We start from the raw sequence: 24,380 nt of genomic DNA, 5'->3' as shown, positions 1-24,380 counted from the left end.
TCAAGCTTCTTTACAAAACTTCCCAACTTATATCTGAAAGCAACAAATTAGTCATGTAGATTTAGGTTTATACCAGTATGTTCGACTTCCTAGAATTCGAACCTATATGAATAAAAAACCTAAAATAAATCATAGTTTCTAAAGAATTATTGTGAAACATGTTTATATTACACAACACTAGTATCATAACCGTTTGGTATCTTATTATATTTTAATCAGATAATAGTAGGAACAATAATGTTTTTTCGCAATTTCCTTTGTGCAGATATAGATTGATTGTTTTTGACCAATGAAGATTCATATGAAATACCTGAGATTTAATTGATATAACTTTAAATAATTCATTTAAATATCCCATGTTACAATACGTTTTTAAGTTTGACGGTAAATTTTAAATATATTTCATATAAATAGACTTTGTACAGGATTTGTCACATTAAGAATGGTAAGTTTTCATAAATTGTATGTAATTTTAAATATGAATATAAACTAATTCCTAGGTATAGATAATGAAGTTATATAGAGAGTTAAAATCTTAATCATTTTACATTTTTTGTTCATAGATTTCAAAATAAACATGTTCTTTCTATAGATACTTGGTGTAATAAATCATGTACTGTAATGTAACACTTCCTGAATGCCACAGACCGTCTGAGGCAATACATGGTATTACATTAGAAGGCTCTAATCGATGTTGCAATCAACAACAAGAGCACGTAAAGCCTTCCACAATGAAAAAAAGACAATCGGGCATGGCAAAAAATATACAAAATCAAATACTCATTTTACAGCATACATACTTAATGTACCTTTCTACTGTTTGAGCTGATTATAAATCAAACATATTACAGCAGACAAACTTAATGTACCTTTTCACACTGTTAACTGTGGAAAAAGGGGGGTGTTGATTCTCCGCAAAGAGAACACTACTCTTCAACTAAATGTACTTTATTTGGTAATTTTTTACTTTTTTTATTCGGACGTCCCTGATGAGTCTTTTGTAGACGAAAACGCGCGTCTGGCGATGTACAAAATTTCAATCCTGGTATCTGTGATGAGTTTATTTTCACTAGGTGCTGATTTTCTGTCATACAAACTCAATGTGTAGATCACACTTTGTTCATCTGCTCTGATTCTCTACCAATTATTAGAGCATACAAACATGAACCTTTTAACACTCTTTCTGTTGGGGATGATTCTCCGAAAAGAGAACTGGTTATTGAGACAGACAGACAGAAAATATGTCCGTTTGTAATGGGCTGCCTGATGACTGCTACTTTTATCTTATGACCTGAGATCAGCATGTTTAGATGTGCATTGTGTCGGACACATTGATTGCTATTGCTAAGGTTTATAAATGTGCACGTCAGTGCGCGATTCGTCTACATTAGACTCATCAGTGGCGCTCGATTTAAAATAGTAATACAATGTGTACATGTACCACATTTGAACAACAATGTGTCTTTAAAATCAATTGCAAAAGATAAATTATAAAGGTACATAGATTAGAAAATAAGAATGATATACAAAAGAAGTTACATATATGGTATATAGGAAACCTTTTATTTGAATTGTATACATGTTTTAGTCGGTACAATAATGGATGCGATTATTGACTAGATAAACTAGATATTTTTTCGGTCTTTAATTACAACTGTCAAACATCATTAAAATTGGACGATTGTTTATTAACACGAGCATGACCTATTACTAAGGTAGTCTATTACTATACTTTGAACCTTTTATTATGTTAAATCCCTATTATTAATTAGAAACTTCAAATTATTATCTAAAGCAAAATAAAAAAAGTAAAAAAAGAAAAAAAGAAAAAAACTTGACTAATTAAAGGGACTACATTGTTATTTTGTACCTTTTTTACTCTCCAAGATAAAAAAAATTTAAAGTCTCTGGTATCTTTGAAAGAAAATTGTTTTTAATTTGATAATATCTAATTCTTGAAAGAGCAGATTGTTGTTTGATATTTTTGATATAATTCATTGTGCACATATGCATATGTATATAGATAGATAGATACGAAATGACTTGATACAATGTTGATTTACATTGCTTTATGGAACTTATTGAATATTTATTTTAAAGATTTATAACTCGTCAAACTTTTAAAAATCTGTCATAAATGGTATTTTGAACCCCACAAAAATTTGATTTCGGTGTTTCCTTTTGAAACCGTATTGATCAGTCTTAGTTACTAAGTTGGTTTATGCTCAATTGTCTTATTTTTAGGAATATTAGAGGTGTTCCATTTGGATAACAATGTATCAGGTCAAAATCTATCTTTAAACATATAAATATATATTCTTCATCAAAGCATGCGTAACCAACTGATTTTTGCTCCAACTAAGGCAGCAACCATATGATTTTCTGGGGAGGGGGGGGGGGGGGGGGCTATGTTTTTTTTATGGACAAATTTCTTTCAATTTTTCAGTTCCAAAAACTGGAATTAAACTTTTTTTTCCAATATTTATATGTTAAACCAAAATAAAGGTACTTTGTTTTACAGGCAGCTGAGTTAGCAGAAGATCAGATCGCAGGTAAGCGTAGTAATTCTTACCTCTTCTTATTCCACCTGCAGAGTAAAACAAGTTATGGCATGTTATCGTGGTTTTGTTCCGTGAAATGACTATTTATTATTTCCCTTTCCCTTTCTTTTTATTGTGAATATTATAAAGCTATTAAATTATAAATTTGAGAAGATGTTGAACTAAATGGAACAGCCAATTTGTGACACAAATGCGTCTTCAAGAGTCAAAAATTTGTTTAGGATTTTCAGTCTCCTACCAAAAAAGTGACATTCATTGGTAACAAGTCTTTTTATTACTTTTAGGTCATATAAAAAAGAAGATGTGGTATGATTGCCAATGAGACTATCCACAAAAGACCAAAATGACACAAACATTAACAATTATAGGTCACCGTACGGCCTTCAACAATGAGCAAAGCCCATACCGCATATAGTCAGCTATAAAAGACCCCGATAAGACAATGTAAAACAATTCAAACGAGAAAACTAACGGCCTTATTATGTAAAAAAAATGAAGTAGTAATTTTGTTTATGGTTTTTGTGCTTTGTATCGATGTGATGAGTCAAAAGTTTGAACCCTTTTTTTTTATATTTTGTTCCTATATGGTATGAATAAAACTGATTGAACATGTTGTAGAGTTCAAAGAAGCCTTTAACTTGTTTGACAAGGATGGCGATGGAACGATATCATGTACTGAGTTAGGAACTGTGATGAGATCCCTGGGGTGTAACCCTACAGAGGGAGAACTTAAAGATATGATCAAAGAAGTCGATGCTGATGGTAAGTTAGGGCGAGTTTTCATGGCAAGACGTTTTACCATTTTTTCTAACTTCAAGATATATCATATCATATATAAGATATCTCATAATATATAAAATATCTAATATAATGTATAAGATATCTCATAATATATAAAATATCTAATATAATGTATAAGATATCTCATAATATTATTAATTCGTATATTTTAACAAATTTGATTCGTTTAGGGATAGTCACATGTTTAACTATATTTTCGAAGGTAGAGAGAAAACGGCGTATAGCAAAAAGCATATTGACCGGCAAAAAGCATATCGCACGGTTATTTTTAGAATATCTAAAAACCGATATACTTTGTGACGTCATGTAATGAATTTCAGGATATTGTTAAACGTTTTGAAACACATGATATCTGTGATCGATTATTTGACGAAAAAAAATCTTCAATTACATAAGATGTAAAAAAAAAAAAAAAAAGGTAAATGAAATAACAACTGATATGTTGTTATTGTCAAGGAGACAATGTAAAATCTATAAAATTCCAACAAACCTTAACCCTCTTGCTGCCGAGTTTTTTTCTTGCTTTGTCGCGCCAAAAGCATCTTGACGTTTCTTATCTGTGACGTTGCAAAACTTGTGCCTCTCTGTAGAACTGCGCTTTCTCGCCGTCCATAGTTTTTCCCGCGGCAATGTAGCCGTAATTAGGGAAAGCGATGTATAAGTACTTTTACGGAAGTTATTGCTCTAAGATTGTCATTAACGATGTTTTTAATAAAACATTATTTAAAAATACAACTTTCAACCTTGGAATATATTTTTTTTTATCTTTCTTGTCTTAAAACAAATTGAAAATAATATACCAACTGCTATATTAGCTTTGAAGGCGACTTTGTTTTATCTTTGTCAAGTGAAATGTATGCATAAACGATTCTTAACCACCTATAAAATACTAAAATAATTATTCTCGTTTTTTTTTATTATGTAATTGGTAAATATTGTAAAAAAAACCCTCTCAAATCATTATATAAACAGCAAAACAACGGCACCCTATGAAAATGAGAAAAAAACAAAGCGTGTACAAATTAATTAAAATATATAAAATCTCCGAGCAGCTGTTCTATGATTCTATAAACTACTTCTGGTTGTAAAGTAGCAAACGTGTCAGATTAAAATTATCATGATTTAAATCCTTGTTTCGGTAGGCGAGGACATATTTTTTATATAAAATTTATTATCGATATTCATTTTGCTTATTTTTTAATCATGTTTATTATTCTTTTGTTGACCACTTATTGCTCAACATTTTAGAGAATATGAATAAAAAACATACTATTAGTAAAAATGAGGGAAGAAATTCTCTTAAATGAATTTCTATTGTCTACAAGTGAACCTGAATCTTTACTATGATAAGTACACACTGTAATTGACATACACGAAATATCTTTTAAATCTGTTAATTGATAAATTGTTCTCTTCTCAACGTTCAGTGGCAAATATTTCATGCAATATCAAGGACGTCTGAAATTCAAGTACTATATCTACCATGGTTTTTACGAGTTAACATATTTAAACAAACGAATCCGAAGGATGAGTTTGTTTAAATATGTTAATGAGTAAGACACATGGTATATAAAGTTTGTAATATAAATAAAATGATTGACAGCTTCAAGACCTTCAACTAACATTGGAAATTGATCACGTTACAGTTTTATCCAATGAAATGGAAGCTCGCGCGAGTCACTTTTGCGCCTCGTGTATGATCTTCTGTGTCTTTCATGTAATTGAACCCCTGAATTTGCAAAAAGGAAAGAAAATGTCAGATTTTCCCGATTTTCATTTAGTTTTGCGCCCTGTGTATGGTTGTTTGCGCAAGTAATTTCATAATGTCATCAGACTGAGGTAAACAAAAATATCGGATTCCAGCGTCGGACAAGGATTAAATAATTAATTTAATGACGGTAAGAATTGTTTTTTTGTTTTGTTTTCCAGTATCATACAAATTTATCATATTTTACAGAATTTTCATCTAATTAAAAATGCATATTTATACATTTCTAGTTTTCGTACAAACTGCTTTCTTCCGTTATTTTATTAATTCAATTATTAGATTAATTATTAAAACACAATTTTAATGATTAAACACTGTATTTAAACAGTAGCGGATCCAGGGAGCGTAGATAGTGTACCGTCCCCTAATCATCGCAAAAAATCATGTTTTTCACAGTTATTTGTAGCCGATATTTATTCCTTTTTCTATAGGTACCCCCTTTTTTTTAAATCGAAATTTAATTGGATCTTCGCAAAGGAAATGATAGTTTTTCCAAAATTAGGGGCATTCGTAACAATCCTATATAGTTTGAAAAAGGTTTCTTAAGATTTGGGTACACATGATTTATTGCTTTTTGTTATGAAATGAAAACAAATGAAGATCTTAACCTTTTAGTACGTTTAACAGTTTCCTAAATATTTAAGAGGCGGATACATTTAAAAATAAAAAGGTGGAGCTTCAGCCATGGAATAACATGAACATGAATATTATATACCATGGCTGAAGCTCCGCCTTTTCCCCTTTGAATTCTAGTCGAGTTGCATATTTAATGAGCAAAGTATGGTACAACATTAATTTGCATATAATATACCATGGTTTTCCCTCACCACACTTTTTAAGCAAATTATTTCATAAAAACATCAAACGAAAAAATCCAATTTATGTTACAATATACAATAAATCTATTGCTCAGTGGGTCCTACAAAGTAAAAGATCTGTGGTGAATGTCAGAAAAAAAGTAATTTAACATCCCCATTAACATCCCCATTTTGAATGAAAATTAAAAAAAAATAAGTCCGTGCATCCATTATGAAACAGGCTTAAAATGTATTGAAATATCGTATGGCAATATTATACAAGCAAATCGGTTAATATGTGTGTACATTTACAAAAAAAAAATCTTAACTGAGATTTCAATCGTTGTATTTGAGCCCTTAATAAATTATCCAGTTCTTATAAATATAAAAGCGTGTATATATATATATATATGGTGTATTGTGAATGAATATTAATATTTTGCGTAATCAAGTATAACATACCTTTTTTATGATTATTTAACAGGGATAAAATTTTTGATTTATATGAGATATTCTGCCTTTCTGATTGATAGATGTACGAAACAAATTTCTTGAAAGAATGCAACATTTTACATGAAAATGACGAACTAGATAATTAGTAAACGCGTTAAATAAGTTGGTATTATACTAATAACAAGCTTATGGTCCTGTATCATTTCTTGACATCCGTTTTAAGTATACTTTCAAAGCATTTTATTCAGTTTGCTTCATTCCCGCCAAAATCGCCCTTTTGACGGCGTCTTTTGACGTTGTCGGTGCCCCTGAGTATTGTGACGTTACAATGGACCTTTGACGTTCTACACAATCAACAAGATTTGTGTGTAGAAGCCATAAATGTCCCTTTGGCAGCAAGAGGGTTAATGACGATTTTGATTCAAATATGGTCGGAAATTAATAATATAACAAATATAGCCTTTGTATGAGGTCAATACAGGATATATCGACCCAAAGAAGTATATCGACCTCGGACTTCGTCCTCAGTCAATATACTTCTTTCAGGTCAATATATCATTGTATCGACCTCATACAAAGGCTATATTTGTATAATATATAAGATATATCATATAATATATAAGATATCTCATATGATATATAAGATATCTCATATAATATTATATGTTATTCAGGTCTCAGACAGGGTATATACTGTGACATTCCACAGTATATACCCTTTCTGAGACCTGAATTACACATATTTAGACAATATACGTATAGTGTCTTGAAATATGAAATTTATTTGTATGAGGCTTAGAAACGGGAAAATGCGAGGTTCTACCGAGCATTTTCCCGTTTCGTGCCGAATACAAATAAATTTCATATTTCAAGACACTATACGTATATTGTTTTTATACTGAAATCGAAAAAAAAAATGAAAAATGAAAAAAACATGTAACAAAAATTGTTAAAAAAAGTGTTTGGAATTTCCCTCTTGAGGTACCATTTTGGGGTATTTCCCTATGAGCGTAGTCCAGGTGGTAAGACATTGGCGTATTAAGGAATTAGAAAGGGAAAATGAACTTAATTAATATTATTTGATAAACATGATATATAAATAACCAATTTGAAGACATAAAAGTTTAAATTGAAAAAAGTTTGACCATTGTTACTTTACGTTGTCATGGTCGTGACGTGATGTTGTTGATGAAATACAATAAGGAGGCGGGGCTTATAGGTCAGTTGGGGTCATTGACGTATAAAGCTAACGTTTATACGTATAGCTTTATCTGTACAGTAAACTAGCTGATTGCAGTATAAATTACGGATTACCCCTGACTTAATGTTATTTTCCAGTGCAGGTTTTTGTTCACAACACATATATATAAGTTGAAAACCCTAATATGTTCGGCATACGTGAAGGATTTTCTAATTTGCTATGATCATAATTTTATCGTGTTTGTTATTATTTATAATAACACTTTTAACATTAAATTTAAATATTAAAAGTGTGAATTGCGTGTTTTTGTATCAAAAATGTATTATTGACTGAAGCACGTCATTATTTTTCCCTCTGTGAGCCTCTGACAATCTGAAAGCTTTTGACTACGTCATATAGTATAAACCAGTGTTATGATGACGTTTTTGAGGTTCCAATTGGGGATAAAAACGTCGTATATACCCCGGCAGTTTCCTGAATATACTCTGACATCTCTATGTTGTTATCCAATCACAAACCTCGACACATTTGTAATCCGCAATATATAATATAATTCATATAATATATAATATATCTTATATGGTATATAAGATATCTCAGTTCACGGTGCTCATTTAATATATAAGATATCTCATATAATATATCTTGTATATTGATCTAGTTTTTAACCGGATTTTTGTGACAAAAATGTCGGTTATTGATTTGGAGATGCTTGGCGGGCAGGCGGGCGGCAATCAAATGTTGTCCGTGCATTAACTCATGAACCGTTCAACCAAAGCTTTTAAAATTTTAATATGTTGTTACTGACAACTAAATGAAGGTCGATTTTGACTCTTACCGTTCAGGAGTTATGGTTCTTGAAAGATTGAAAAATGGCGTTTTCAGTCGTGTCCGTGCATTTACGCATGAACTGTTTTACCAAAGCTTCCCAAATTTTAATATGTTGTTACTGGTGACAAAATGGAGGTGAAGTTCAATAATGACGATTTTGACTTTTACCGTTCAGGAGTTATGATTCTTGAAAGATTGAAAAATGGTGTTTCCAGTCGTGTCCGTGCATTTTCTCATGAACCATTCAACCAAAGCTTTTCAAATTCTAATATGTTGTTACTGATGACAAACTAGAGGTCAAGTTCAATAATGATGATTTTGACTTTTACCGTTCAGTAGTTATGGTTCTTGAAAGATCGTAAAATGGCGTTTCCAGTCGTGTCCGTGCATTTAAGCATGAACTGTTGTACCAAAGCTTCCCAAATTTTAATATGTTGTTACTGATGACTAAATGGAGGTCAAGTTCAATAATGACGATTTTGACTTTTACCGTTCAGGAGTTATGGTTCTTGAAAGGTTGAAAAATGGTGTTTCCAGTCGTGTCCGTGCATTTTCTCATGAACCATTCAACCAAAGCTTTTCAAATTTAATAAGTTGTTACTGATGACAAAATAGAGGTCAAGTTCAATAATGACGATTTTGACTTTTACCGTTCAAGAGTTATGGTTCTTGAAAGATCGTAAAATGGTGTTTCCATTCACGTTGTTGCATTTACTCACGAACCATTCAATCTAAGCTTTTCAAATTTTGATATGTTGATACTGATGACAAAATAGAGGTCAAATTTGATATTGACGATTTTCACTTTCACCAATCATCAGTAATGGTTCTTGTGATATTGCCAGGACACAAATAAATGTTAATAAATCCGGTTTGCTGTCGTTGTGACAGCCTCTTGTTATAAGATGTCTTATCGCCATCATTAGATATATGTTCTCATGTTTATAAGATATCATCGCACACAAGCGTAAAATGTCCTTTATACATGTACATGTAGCTAATTCTTTGCAATCCAGTCAAAAAGTTTGTATTGATGTCTTAGTGGAATATAAGCGTAACGCAAAGATAGTTAACAACTTATTTTACAATAACAAAATTGAATAACTTCTCGAATTGATATTACCCAGACTTGACAGGGGTAGCTTTGTCGACATTTAGCAATACGATAGATAGGAGCGCTTGATCTTACATGCTTGATGTGTTTATGTAAGATTAAAACAACAAAAATAACGATTTCCGAGGAAAATTCAAATAAGAAAGTCCCCATTTAAATGGCAAAAAAACCAAAAGCTGTAACACATCAAACGAATGGATAACAACTCTCATATTGCTGACTTGTGGCGGACATTATCTAGTTAAAAATTTGAGGTTATCTGTTTTATAGCTAGCTAACCACTCACTTGTATGACAGTCGCATATAATTCAATTATATCTACAACAATGTGTGAACAAAACAAAGACATAATAGGTAAACATGTCGAACATTGGGTTACAGCAGTCAACATTATGTTACAATTTTAATCAATATAAAAATAAACAATTTGTCAACAAGGAAACCCAAAAAGACATAAAGACATAGTTCATAAGCAAAAACGAAAGACAAGAATACAAAAAATTACATTAGCACAATAACGCAATGACGAGATGGATAGGTAAAATACAGTATAGACTGAACAGTACAATTAAACGAACACTATAACATGTGAATCAATAATTCAAACCATCGCGTAATATTTTTGAAGTTGGTACGGAATATTTATCACCAAGATCTTGGTATCTTCCGATGATTTGTTTAAACGACGTGCATGGCATTATAATACCTTGCCGTTTTCCCTATTCAATAATTAATAAGCTCATCATAGATGCCGTCCCGGTGGCTTAACATTTTGTACGCCTATCGACGCGCGTTTCAAAACCGTGTATACCACTTGCAGTTAAGGACATGTGTAAAGGTTGAAAGTTCAATCAATTAGAAAAACAGCAACTTTGAGTCTCATTCCGTCTTTAAATTTAAAGTTTATCTCAGATACTGCAGATGTGTCACAGTTCCTTCTCCAAATTTTCTTTTGTATAGGAAGTGGTTGTATTGATTTCCCTGAATTTTTGGAAATGATGGCTAAACGTTTACAAGACGTAGATGAAGAAGCGGAATTGCGGGAGGCTTTTAAAGTTTTTGACAAGGATGGTAGTGGAAGCATTAGTAAAGCAGAATTAAAACTTGTAATGGAAAATCTGGGAGAAAAGTTAACTGGGGAAGAAATTGACGAAATGATGGCGGAAGCAGATAAAGATGGCAATGGAGAGATCGATTATGAAGGTAATAAAATGTCTGCCTCTATTTAAATGGAAAAAAAATCAGGATCAGAATTTTAGTTTTACAAGATTTGTACGTCGTGAATAGTCCATTTTAAACAAACTATTAATCTATGCCATTATATTTAGGTATATGATCTTTATTAACCAATGGAATAAAGAAAACATTTTTTAATTTCGTACGTGTCACACGTATATACTTAGTGTCGAAAACAATTTATCATTGAGCATTTCTTGGTAAAAATACTATTGTCGTAAATTGATATTCAACAGAATAACACATTACAATACAAAACTATTTTTGGGGAACAAAACAAACAAAAACAAATCAAACACAATGAATTGCGCGTTAAGAAAAAAAAATCCTTTGCACAAAAAAAAATCCTTAAACAGATCAAGTCAATCTGACTTGGGTATGTATATACATGTATCAATCTTGTTTTTGTGAATTATTTTAGGTGCCACTGTTTACAAAATATATGACGCATGCGTAATTGTATAATACTCCTTTTTTATTTTTCAGAATTTGTGGACATGATGATGGCCAAATAGTGACTTCATAACCTTCCAATGTGATATGCAATACTCAATCGACGTTGTTAAAACATGTACATACTTAAATAGTCGTCAATACGACTTTAATATTTATTTCATCCATCGTTTCAATTATGTTAATTAAATACTTGTGCTACTATAAGACAAATATTAGTTCCAACAGACTTCATTTTTAATTGAATGGTTTTTGTAAATAAAGGGACAGAGAAGTAGTGCCTTTATATGTATTTAATCTTAATGTAACAAATAATGCCCCTCTTCAAACCAACCAGTTTAATTGCTCATTATAACATTCGATAACGCCATACATATTTACAAATAAGAAAGAAGGTTTTAAGTAAGTTTACAATCACATATTATTTGGTTGGAATGCAACTAGGGGTAACTTCCAGGCACTTATGGGAAATTATTAACTAATGAAATAAGCAAACATTCATGGATGTCTAAAAAGAACACAATCTTCATATACTATTGTAACTTTATAACGATAGAAGAATATTATAGAAATAATGAGATGTTATGATTGCCAATAAGAAGATTATCCATCAGAGTTCAAATGAAGTCTCGGTTGCCGAGTGGTATAGGTAATACTGTAACACTTCCCTTTTACACTGAAGTTGTGATAAAAAAAAGTTGTGATAAAAAAAATCCCGCACGTTGTAGGTGCGCTCGACGCCACCCTCAAATGTCTATGATTGACAGTTTTCGTCCCGAAGTCCGATGGATCTCTTCAGAAACTCTTGCTTCCATCATCGTATAAACAAACTGACCGTCAATCAATCAATTGAGATAATATAAGCATGTATAGGCCATCGTTTGACCTTCGACAATGAGAAAAACCCATACCGTATGGGTATACGTCAATAAGACAGCATCCTAATCATACTAAAACATCTGAAGATGTAGGGATAATGACATCTTTAACGACTTAACTTTTGATTTTTTTTTTCGAAAACTCCTGTAATCAATTTCACAAAAATCGTATAGGACTTCAGTTGATCGTAATTATACTGAATTGTCCATGATTTTACATAATCTTGTATATGCCTGATGATCATAAGACATGAAGTATGAGAATTTAGGTTAATTGTCATGAGATCAATTTCCAATTGTGTTCTGTCCGTTACACCAACGATGTAGGAAGCAATAGCTACGTCTGAACCCGTGACAACTCTACGACAGTGTTTATCGACTGAAATTTCCTCACTAATTAGATCTGTAAATTTTCGGAAACAAACGGTGTGTTCTTTCCTGGCCGGGATTCGAACTCATGCTACTGAGATATCGTGACACAATTTAAACTGCCTTGCACTATGCCCGACTCGGGTTCGCTCAACCACCTAAGCTCTATATATTTTTCATTAAAATGAATGATATCTTATACAATGCAGAGAGCTCCATTTGTGGGAAATATTAAAACAATCAATATCTTAACTAAAAAGAACATTTCCATACCAAATGTAATCACAACCGATCCTTTTTCCGACTGTAATTAATAAAATATGAATGAAATTTGAATCAACTTATAGGAAGTAAATTTATTTTTGAATTATTAATGAGAAGCGCATGAAGCGACTTAACTCTGTAAATATATATTAATCTGAAATTTAATTAAAACGAGTCCTATGTTCTAAGAATTTATACTCGCATATCCGTGGATATCTAGACTACGGCCTGTGCTACTATGGGCTGAACCTGCGCCTTAGTTTGAGTAAACTTAAATTAATACAAAGGGAAAACAATACTTAGATAAGAAAGACCAAACTATTTGTGGGTCAGTAGTTATTGATAACACGATATACACAAGCAGGGCGAAAGATACCAGAGGAACAGTCAAAGTCATAAATCGAAAATAAACTCACAACGCCATGGCTAAAAAAATGAAAAAGACAGACAAATAATAGTACACCAGAAACAACATAGAAAACTAAAGACAGAGCAACACGAAACAAACCAGGTGCTCCGGAAGGGTAAGCAGATCTTGCTCAACATGTGGCACCCGTCGTATTGCTCATGTTATTACAAACCCGGTAAACAGTCTTATTCCGTAGGTAACTTTCATGAAAATGGAAAGGGATTGTAGTTACGACGTAAGAAACATATCCGATAACAGTCAACCAAATCATGATGGCGTCCGTAAAATTTACGAAGGGATGAATTTAACTACTTAACGATTTGAAAATCTTGGTTTAATAGTTTCCTTGTAAGCAGCAACCCTCTATCAAGGAAATCATGATAAGAAATACAAGCGCGGGGATGTCGTGAGGCAGACTTAACTGTATCTGTTGTAGCCTTAATCTCTAGTTCGATAGGATAGATGCGTTCAACATAGTCACCAAATTTTAGATTATTTAGCGAGCGAACATCATCTATATAGCGGAAAGTAAAGTTAAAGGATATTGCCAATTTGTAATTTTTCATCCTAAGTAAGGTCGTGTATGAAGTTAGTCTCATAATAATAAAGAAACATGTCGGCAAGAAAAGGGGATCAACTGTTTACCATTGGAATTTCGACAGTCTGTTGGAAAACACGTCCTCCAAACGTAACAAATACGTTGTCAATCAAGAAATCAAGCATCTTGATAATGTCAGTTTCAGAGATTTTTTGTTTGAATCAGTATACATGTGATTCTTAACACAGTAGGATTTATCCCTTCCTAAGACAAGATACTTATATCTTCGTTGGCCATTCTGTTTTATGAAACGAAGCAATTGCAACTCTTTCAATTTGTCTTTTTATTTTGGAATGGGGAATACTTATGTAAAGTGTAGAAAAGTCAAATGATTCAATACTGTTACAAGATGAAATAATCTTAGATTGTATGCACTCTAACAGATATTTGGATTTTTTTAGTATTCACATCTGATTCCCGCCACCTCTAGAATAGGTAGTTTCACAATAACTTTGAAGCCCGGCTTTGATTGCTGATAAAATAGATGTTAATAATTTAGAAAGGGGTCTGTAAGGACACTCATGTAGTTTAGGCATCCAATACATTGATTGAAAATCCAGTTCTTCATCTTTAGTTGAAATTCAAGAGTAACATAGAACACACCTATGATTACCCAGGATTTCCTTTTTGGTAAGTGTCGTGAGGGTATATGTTAAGTTTCCAAGTGAATAGTCAATACCTAATTTATTTATCTATCAGTTTGTGTAATGCGTTTTACACACAAATACGATGTTGTTTGTGGCTTTATCTGTGGGGACAGCAACATATTTGTCATGGAGGTAGAACACGTGTTTTCCAACATTTGGGTCTTTAAAGATAGTCTTAGCATGGGAATTGCTAGATCCATTCAGTTTCTAAATTCTGATTTGAATCAACGACCTCACAGCCTTAGTACATTCTGAAAAAATATCTTCGTCTTCCTTCTCGCGCTTAGCCTTTTGCGAAATTTTGAGGAATTTAATGTGCGTGAGAAAATAGTGCACATATAATTTGAATTTTAAGTGAGGTTGAATAGTTTAAGGTATTGAATTATTCAAAAGGTTTATATTACTTGACTTGCAACGAAAATTTGATTGTGTTAGTAATGTAAAACCATTCAAACGGGAAAACCAACGGTCTAATCTATATAAAAACGAGAAACGAGAAGCACGTATGAACTACATAAACAGACGACAACTACTGTACATCAGATTTCTGACTTAGGACAGGTGCAAACACTTGCAGCAGTATTAAACGTTTTTTAAAATGGTACCAAACCTTGAAGTTCTGCCTTATAGTATATCATCACAACATAGAAAAACACACTATAAAATATCAATTGTAAGGCTTAACATAATCAAAAAATATATCTATATGACAGCCAACTATATTTAGAGCTATCATGATTTTATTTCCCAAATCAAAGGCCTTATTTGATATGGTTATGTTAACTACTGTAACAATATATGTATATATATTTGGCAATCGCCAATGGCAGTCAGCAGGGGTTAAGAACATCAGTTGTTCGAAGCTCGTATAGATCCTGTGAGACACAACTAATTTCAACAATAGAATGAATTGCCAAACAACTTAAATCAGGGAAAGATCAAGTGGATGTAATCTTACTCAACTTTGCTAAGGCTTTTGACAAAGTCCCACACTGCAGATTACTTAAAAAACTGAACCACTATGGCATAAGAGACGAGAACCTGAAATGGATACAAGCTTTCTTAGAAAACAAGTGGTAGTCGAGGGCTGTATTAAGTCAACACTGGGAGACGTACTTTCAGGGGTCCTACAAGGGAATGTGTTAGGACCCTTAATCTTCTTAGTATTTATCAACGACTTACCAGAAACAGTTCAACATTCAACTGTCAAACTATTCGCTGACGACTGCCTTCTATTCCACCATATCAAGAATTCCCAGGATGAAGCCAAACAACAACAGGACCTTTCAGCACTAGAAGACTGAGAAACCAAATGGCAGATGAAATTCCACCCAGAAAAATGCACCAACAGTAAATCCAAAAAAGAGACATACTATAATTTACACGGCCCCACTCTCGAAACTGTACCAACCAGCAAATATCTAGGAGTAAATTTCAGTGAAGACCTACAATGGAAACATTATGTTGACGTTACTGCCAAGAAAGCACCCAAAACCATCGGATTCCTTATGCGTAACCTTCGAGAATGCATCAAGAATGTACGAAATGCAGCCTTTATATCTTTGGTCAGACCAACTCTAGAATATGCTAGTGCGGCATGGGACCCTCACACCACTGAGGACATAAACCGTTTAGAGCAAGTGTAAAGGAGGGCCGCCAGGTTTGTAACAAACAACTTCTATGATAAAACACCTGGATGTGTGACAACTATGGTCAATACATTAGGATGGGAACCACTAGCTAACAGACGAAGTAACCACCGACTCGTCATACTTTACAAGATCCAGCATAAACTAGAAACATTGATGTCAGTTCCATCTTACGTCCAAACGATCGGCGTACTGGAGGCAAACAACGCCTATATCAACCACCAGCAAATCAGAGAGTATATAAGTACTCATACTTTCCACTGTTTATACAAGAGTGAAACCACCTTCCGACAGCTCAACTGAAGCTCCGACAATTGAGGGTTTCCAGAGTGAACTAGCCAAGAATAGTGCACCCAAGAAATCAACACCATAGACAACAGCCAAGTGTACATAGTTTTAAATTGTATATATTCGGAACGTTTTATTTGTAAATAGTTAAAAGAGAATTGCTGTCTCATTCTCCGTCTAGAGGACTTCTTCATTCTTTTAAAGAATCCAGTACTAAGCAAGGAAGAAAAAGAAGAAGTTCGACCTGTTAGTCAAATGCGTTTTGTTTAAATATACTTTTTCACTTTTTTGGTCTCTTGGAAAATGTTGTTTGTGCTATCTTTAGACCCTTCTATATATATATATATATATACAAGTCTAAATTGAAAACTACGTTCAAACCTATGATTGCGTTGGGAAAAACCGCACTTTTTATACATGTGCATGTAAAACAAATTTCGTTGTAGAAGGGTCTAAAATCAGTATAGTAAAGGATCCTACAAAATAATTTTGTAGGATCCTTTACTATAGATAATTTAGCTGATCTGTAACAATAACATCGCCATGCCTTATATATCATGTACTGTAGTACGCCGCTAGATTAAACTGACGAGGAAAGGTAACACACAGCCACTGAAGGCTTTATTTTTGTAGATTCCAGGTGGTTGTGTGGTCGCGACGGCTGCAGTGCAGGCGATTTGGTGTCACGATATCACAATCGCATGGGTTCGAATCCCGGCGAGGGAAGAACCAAAAATTTGCGAAAGCAAATTTACAGATCTAACATGCTTGGGTTGATGTTTAGATATATATATATATATATATATATATACAACTCGTCTAATTATCAACCCAACAATGTTAGATCTGTAAATTTGCTTTCGCAAATTTTTGGTTCTTCCCTCGCCGGGATTCGAACCCATGCTACTGTGATATCGTGACACCAAATCGCCTGCACTGAAGCCGTCCCGCTAGACCACACGACCACCTGGGCTCTCAAAAAAAGAGCTTTCGCTGGCCATATATTACCTTTCCACGTCAGTTTTAATCTAGCGGCGTACTACAGTACATGATATATAAGGCATGAAGATGTTATTGTTACAGATCAGCTAAATTATCTATAGTAAAGGATCCTACAAATTAATGTAAGATACAGTCACAGAAAATAATTATATTCATAAGTACGTCTGAGTCAGTGACAACCCTACAACAGATGTATCCATCGGATCACCATCAATGATGGTGATACATGGCTGTGTACATAATGTATATACAACTCGTCTAAACATCAACCCAACAATGTTATATATATACATATAAGTACGTCTGAGTCAATGAAAACTCTTCAACAGATTTGTCCATCGGATCACCAGCAATGATAGTGATACATGGATGTGTACATTATGTATATGACGTACTTATAAATATAATTATTTTCTGTGACTGTATCTTGCATTAGTTTGTAGGATCATTTACTATAGATAATTGAGCTGATCTATCACAATAACAGCTAGATTAAAACTGACTAAGAAAGGTAACACACAGCCACCGAAAGCTTTATTTTCATGAAGCCGAAGTGGTCGTGTTGTCTAGCGGGACGGCTACAGCGCAGGCGATTTGGTGTCACGATATCTCAGTAGCATGGGTTCGAATCCCAGCGAGGGAAGAACAAAAAAATTGCTTTAGATCTAACATTGTTGGGTTGATGATTAGACGAGTTATATATATCGAAATCTTTCAAAAACTTTCAAAATATCGAAATGACACAAATGTGTTATAAATATTTGCAATCGGTTCATATCAAATAACAGGTAATGATTAATACACGTTTGAACTAAACTTGTAACATTCCAATAATTCTCACGGGATTTCATTTTAGTATCTTACGTGATACACACAACGCCAGAGTATACTGCAGAGATACGCTGAATGTTTTTATAGATAATTATGTCTATTCTGAGGCACATGTTTGTTACTGATTAATACATGACGTTATTAAGGCAATAAAAGACAAGAATTATTTCCTCCATTTATGATCTAAAATAAGTCCAACTCTGACCGTAATGAGAAATGAGGAATATCATTGACAATATTGTAATTATTGGCAGAAGTAATACTAAAACATGTCGACCGTCATAATGGCAGGTGCCCGTTTCTGGTGATTAGTCTGATGATACATTACATCTCTGACACGTTTCAACATTTTCTTAATTAGAAATTTGTCATAGAAGCATCATTGTACGAAAGCATTTTTACGAATGATTTAGTTAAGAATTCGGTGAAAAATGTTTGGATTGGATTTAATATCAAAGACCATAAACATCGCAAGTAGACCGATGAGTAGTTTGGTGTATCACGCCTAAAATGTGGTTTCCAAATTTAAAAACAAAAGCTGCATCAAGTAAAAATCAAATTTAATTTGATTAAATCTCCGGAAGAAAAAAAAAAGGTCACATTAATCTTAATTTAATAACCATTCTCCTTTATATTATAGTTTAGACTGTCAGACTCTGTTTATGTTTGCAACTGTCCTTAGTCAGGAATCTGATTTTCAGTAGTTGTCGTTTTTTGTCGTGGTCTACAAGTGTTTATCGTTTTTCGTTTTTTTATATAGATTGAATATATAAAAAAAGAAGATGTGGTATGATTGCCAATGAGACAACTATCCACACAAGACCAAAATGACACAAACATAAACAATTATAGGTCATCGTACGGCCTTCAACAATAGATTGAAGCCAATTACAGCTTGCTGTTTGGTGTAAGCCAATAATCCTTGATGAAGGCCGTACTTTGGCATATAATGATATAAGGGATTACCTTTAACACATTGTGACTTAGATGGAGACTGGGTTGTCTCATTGGCACTCATATCACAACTTCTTATATAAATATCTTAATAGACGAAAATGTCTGTTCTAACATTTATGGCATTTATTTAGGTATAGACTATGCAGGTCTTCTACCTTCTGATGTATGACGCTTTGTACAGAATATATATATAAAATTATAAACAACTCGTCTATAAAATTATAAAGACACACATAAACCGCTGAATGATTGACATCAACAAGTCTCGCATTCTATGTCAGTCGATACAAGAAAAACCTGGAATTAGATATATCAAAATTTTTGATTTCTGTTTTATTTGCTTAGAACAATAGATATTTCATTATTTAAAATTGTTCTATGACAATCAAATACCAGCTTCTGATTTTTATAAGGAGGTTATTCTAAGTTTTAAATACAGTTGGAATGCACGAAACGATCACAATTAGTTTTGGACGTATCTATTATTTCTCCTTACTGGTCTATAAAAGTGTTCAATTATTCATATATACACTGTTCGATCTGTTTGCCATGTATTATTTTGACGATAAAATATATTTAAACTATTGTTCGTTGAATTAATGTCAGAAGTTCAACAGCCATGAGCAGCATAGGAAAACAAAAATGTCTGACCACCTTATAAATGTGAGTATTCTTTTGAATCTAGCTTTTCTTTAGTATAAAACAAATATTCTATTGTAGATACCTCGCACAAAATTCATGAAACATTACAAACACTTAGCAAATTGACAATTGCATACTAGTATTTTGGAACACAAAGGATAACATATTTTCAGTGCAATCTTGATTTGTTTTCGATTATTGGAAAAGGGAGGGGGCATACCGCATCTTGAACATAAGGCGTGTAATTTATTTTTGAAACACACTTAAATGGAAAACAAGCGATAATTGTTTCGCAAATGTAGCACTTTTAAAAGTTCTAAACATATTGGACGATGTTCAGGCTAGCTACAATCATTTATAAGATGGCTATATCTGCAAGTACAAAGTAGTGCCACCACCATAGGCAACTGGGGCATTAAGTGATACCCTTAATCTCCGTCTGTCCATCTTGCCGTCCACGTCTATTCGTTCGTCCCATTTTTGTCTCCGTACTCTCACCTAAGTTTTACTCATTCAAATTTTATAAAAATCATACACAATGCATATAACGACAACAAGCAGACAGACTTGAAGCGATGCTCCCTTTCAACTTGGAAAAATGCAAAGCTTAAGCGGGGGAATTCTTGTCCTCCGATACATTCTTGTCCTCCGATTCATTCTTCTTTTATTTTACATTGTAATTGATGAGTAACTGAAATACCACCTTTCTTTTAATTTTGAATGGTAAAAAGAGGTAAGATAGATAAACTTATCCCTGTGTGTGTTTATAAAACTAAAATATATATTTTTTTTCAAACAGAAAAGTGATTTTTTAATAAATCATATCTATGTTATCATTTCTATGGTCTTCAAGTTGTTGTGTTCTAGTTATTCATTATATTTTATTTTTGATTCCTTTAAGACCGCAACAATGTTGATTAATTGATTTTGATATTATGATGATTTGATGTATTTTTATATAATTTATTAAACATCTTTAAATAATATTTCTGTTATAATCTTTCTTTTCTCTCAGAGAATATAAAACAGCATTAAACAATTCTACAGATACAGTTAAGTCCGCTTCATATCTTCAATACATCTCGAAATTGACAGTGAGGGTCGGTTGAAAATAAAACTTTACGACAAAAGAGATGATTTCAGCTTTCCAATTGTGAACTTTCCATTTCTAAGTAGTAACATTCCAGCAGCACCTGCATACGGAGTATATATCTCCCAATTGATACGATATTCCCTTGCTTGCAATTCCTATCATGATTTTCTTGAAAGAGGGTTGCTGCTCACAAGAAAGCTATTAAACCAAGAGTTCCAAATGGTGAAGTTGAAATCACCCCTCCGTAAATTTTACGGACGCCATCACGAGTTGGTTGACCGTTATGGAATAACTGTTTCAAAAATGATATCGAATATGTTCCTTACGTCGTAACTACAATCCCCTACCCTTTCATGAATGTGACCTACCGAATTACACTATAAACCGGATTTGTTATCACATAAGCAACACGACGGGTGCCACATGTGGAGCAGGATCTGATTACCCTTCCGGAGCACCTGAGATCACCCCTAGGTTTTGGTGGGGTTCGTGTTGTTTATTCTTTAGTTTTCTATGTTGTATCATGTGTACTATTGTTTTCTTTTTGTCTTTTTTTTCATTTTTAGCCATGGCGTTGTCAGTTTGTTTTAGATTTATGAGTTTGACTGTCCCTTTGGTATCTTTCGTCACTCTTTTCTTGGGTCTCTGCATTCCGTTACCGTGTGGTAGAGCGGTAATTGTGCCCCTTTTCTTTCCGACTTGTTTCCCTTCTATTATGAGGCTGACTCCATACAGAAACTTCTTAGGAAGAAAGATAAGAAGTTATAAATATCATATAACTTTTATTACTTTCCGTTATATAAATGATGTTCTCTCGCTAAATAATTCAAAATCCGATGACTATGTTGAACGTATCTATCCCATCGAACTAGAAATAAAGGATACAACAGATACAGTTAAGTCTGCCTCATATCTTGACTTACATCTAGAAATTGACAATGAGGGTCAGTTGAAAACAACACTTTTCTTCAAAAGAAATGATTTCAGCTTCCCAATTGTGAACTTTCCATTTCTATGTAGCAAAAGAGGGACGAAAGATACAAAAGGGACAGTCAAACTCATAAATCTAAAACAAACTGACAACGCCATGGCTAAAAATGAAAAAATACAAACAGACAAACAATAGTACACATGACACAACATAGAAAACCAAAGAAGGGTAAGCAGACCCTGCTCCACATGTGACACCCGTCGTGTTGCTTATGTGATATCAAATCCGGTAAATATTCTTATTCGGTAGGTCACATTCATGAAAGGGAAGGGGATTGTAGTTAGCAACATTCCAGCAGCGCCTGCATACGGAGTATGTATTTCCCAATTGATGACATATTCCCCGGGCTTGCATTTTGTATCATGATTTCATTGATAGGGAATTGCTACTCACAAGGAAGCTATTAAACCAACATTTCCAAATGGTGAAGTTGAAATCATCTCTTCGTAAATTTAACAGACGCCATAGCAAGTTGGTTGACCGTTATGGAATAACCGTTTCACAGATGATATCGGATATGTTCCTCACGTCGTAAATACAATCTACTTCCCCTTTCGCCACGAATGTGATCTACCGAATCAGACTATTTACCGGGTTAATTATAACATGAGCAACACGTTGAGCAGGACCTGTTTACCCTTCTGGAGGACATGAGATCACCCCCAGTTTTTGTTTGGGTTCATGTTGCTTAGTCTTTAGTTTTCTATGTCTTTTGTACTATTATTTCTCTGTTAGTCTTTTTATTTTCTAACCAAGGTGTTGTCAGCTTTTTTTCGATCTATAAGTTTGACTATTCTATTTTGGGACCTTTTGCCCCTCTTTTATGTATGTTAAATACAGGAGGTTTTATGAGATGTACTTAAGATGATATAGAACTGTTGCTGTAGTCTTGTGGATCGCTAATGGTCAGTATAAATATATACATATTGACTAAAATAACCTATATAACCCCATTTTGCATTGTTTTCATTTGAATTATTACAATTTATATCATTTTCATATTAAAAACATAAGCACAACATGTGACTTGAAAACTCACTCGATATTTAAAGATGCGGATCCAGTCATTTTTAAAAAGAGAAAGGGGTTCCAACACATGTAAGTCATTTAAAATCGGGGGTTCAACCATATGTGCGATACAAAAGCGACAGTCACCCCCATTACCTAAATTTTAGCAAAGTATAACAGAACCGTCATGCACTGCCTTTAAATCTTAAAATGTTGCCATGCGCAGTCGTTTATTAGACGTTAAATACGATGCATCGTACTGGTGAAGAATTTCATCCTACACTATTTCCCCAGTGGTTATATGAATTACCCGCTCTCCATCGCAGTCGACCCGATGTGCAAAACACTCCTATTGAATTTATTGTCAATTTGTTATTGTCCTAAATATACAAGAGAAATTTACCATTGGTCGTTTAGAAACTAGATCCTCTAATCAATCAATAAATTGATAAAAAATGGTTTAATCTCTGGTGCATATGATTTAGTAAACATCTTTAAATAATTGTTCTATTATTATCTTTCCTTTCTCCAAGAGTTTATAAAACAGCATTAAACAATTCTGAGGTCTCTGCATTCCATTACCGTGTGGTAGAGCGGTAATTGTGCCCCTTTTCTTGCCGAAACGTTTCCTTCTTATTATGAGGCTGACTTCATACAGGAACTTCTTATGGAGAAAGATAAGAAGTTAGAAATATCCTTTAATTTTTATTACTTTTATAAAGATATTCTCTCGCTAAATAATTCAAAATTTGGTGACTATGTTGAACGCATCTATGCCATCGAACTAGAGATAATGGATACAACAGATCTAGATACAGTTTAGTCTTCATCATATCTTGACTTATATCTAGAAATTGGCAATGAAGGTCAGTTGAAAACAACACTTAACGACAAAAAAACAATGATTTCAGCTTCCCAATTGTGAACTTTCCATTTCTATGTAGCAATATTCCAGCAACGCCTGCATACAGAGTATATATCTCCCAATTGATGCGATATTCCCGGGGTTGTATTTCGTATCATGATTTCATTGATAAAGGGTTTCTGCTTACAAAGAAGCTGTTAAACCAAAATTTCAAAATGGTGAAGTTGAAATCATCCCTTTGTAAATTTCACAGACGCCATCGCGAGTTGGTTGACAGTTATGGAATAACCGTTTTACATATGATATCGGATATGTTCCCCAAGTCGTAACTGCAAACTACATCCCTTTTCGCCACAATTGTGATCTACCGAATTAGACTATTTACCGGGTTTAAAACTCAGTCATAAACTACATGTTAGGAAAGTTTAACAGAACCGTCATACACTGCCTTTAAATCTTAAAATGTTGCCATGCGCAGTCGTTTATTAGATGTTAAATACGATGCATCGTGCTGGTGAAGAATTTCATCCTACACTATTTCCCCAGTGGTAATATGAATTACCCGCTCTCCATCGCAGTCGACCCGATGTGCAAAACACTCCTATTGAATTTATTGTCAATTTGTTATTGTCCTAAATATACAAAAGAAATTTACCAGTGGTCATTTAGAAACT

The 24,380-nt window shown here is 33.4% G+C and overlaps 1 protein-coding gene across 1 annotated transcript in view; it reads left to right on the top strand.

Annotated features, from left to right (window-relative positions):
* LOC134712857 (uncharacterized) overlaps positions 1-24,380 on the top strand; it is a 58,703-nt gene that overhangs the window by 13,217 nt on the left and 21,106 nt on the right. Inside the window, exons 3-4 of the mRNA XM_063574824.1 lie at positions 3,180-3,327; positions 10,491-10,729. Of these exons, the coding sequence (XP_063430894.1) occupies positions 3,180-3,327; positions 10,491-10,729 (387 nt within the window). The remainder of the gene's footprint in view (positions 1-3,179; positions 3,328-10,490; positions 10,730-24,380) is intronic.

This window comes from Mytilus trossulus, chromosome 3 (assembly GCF_036588685.1).
Source record: "Mytilus trossulus isolate FHL-02 chromosome 3, PNRI_Mtr1.1.1.hap1, whole genome shotgun sequence".
Classification (NCBI taxonomy): Eukaryota; Metazoa; Mollusca; class Bivalvia; order Mytilida; family Mytilidae; genus Mytilus; species Mytilus trossulus.
Note: the sequence above shows the minus strand (reverse complement) of the source record. Positions and strands in the feature narration are given on the sequence as shown.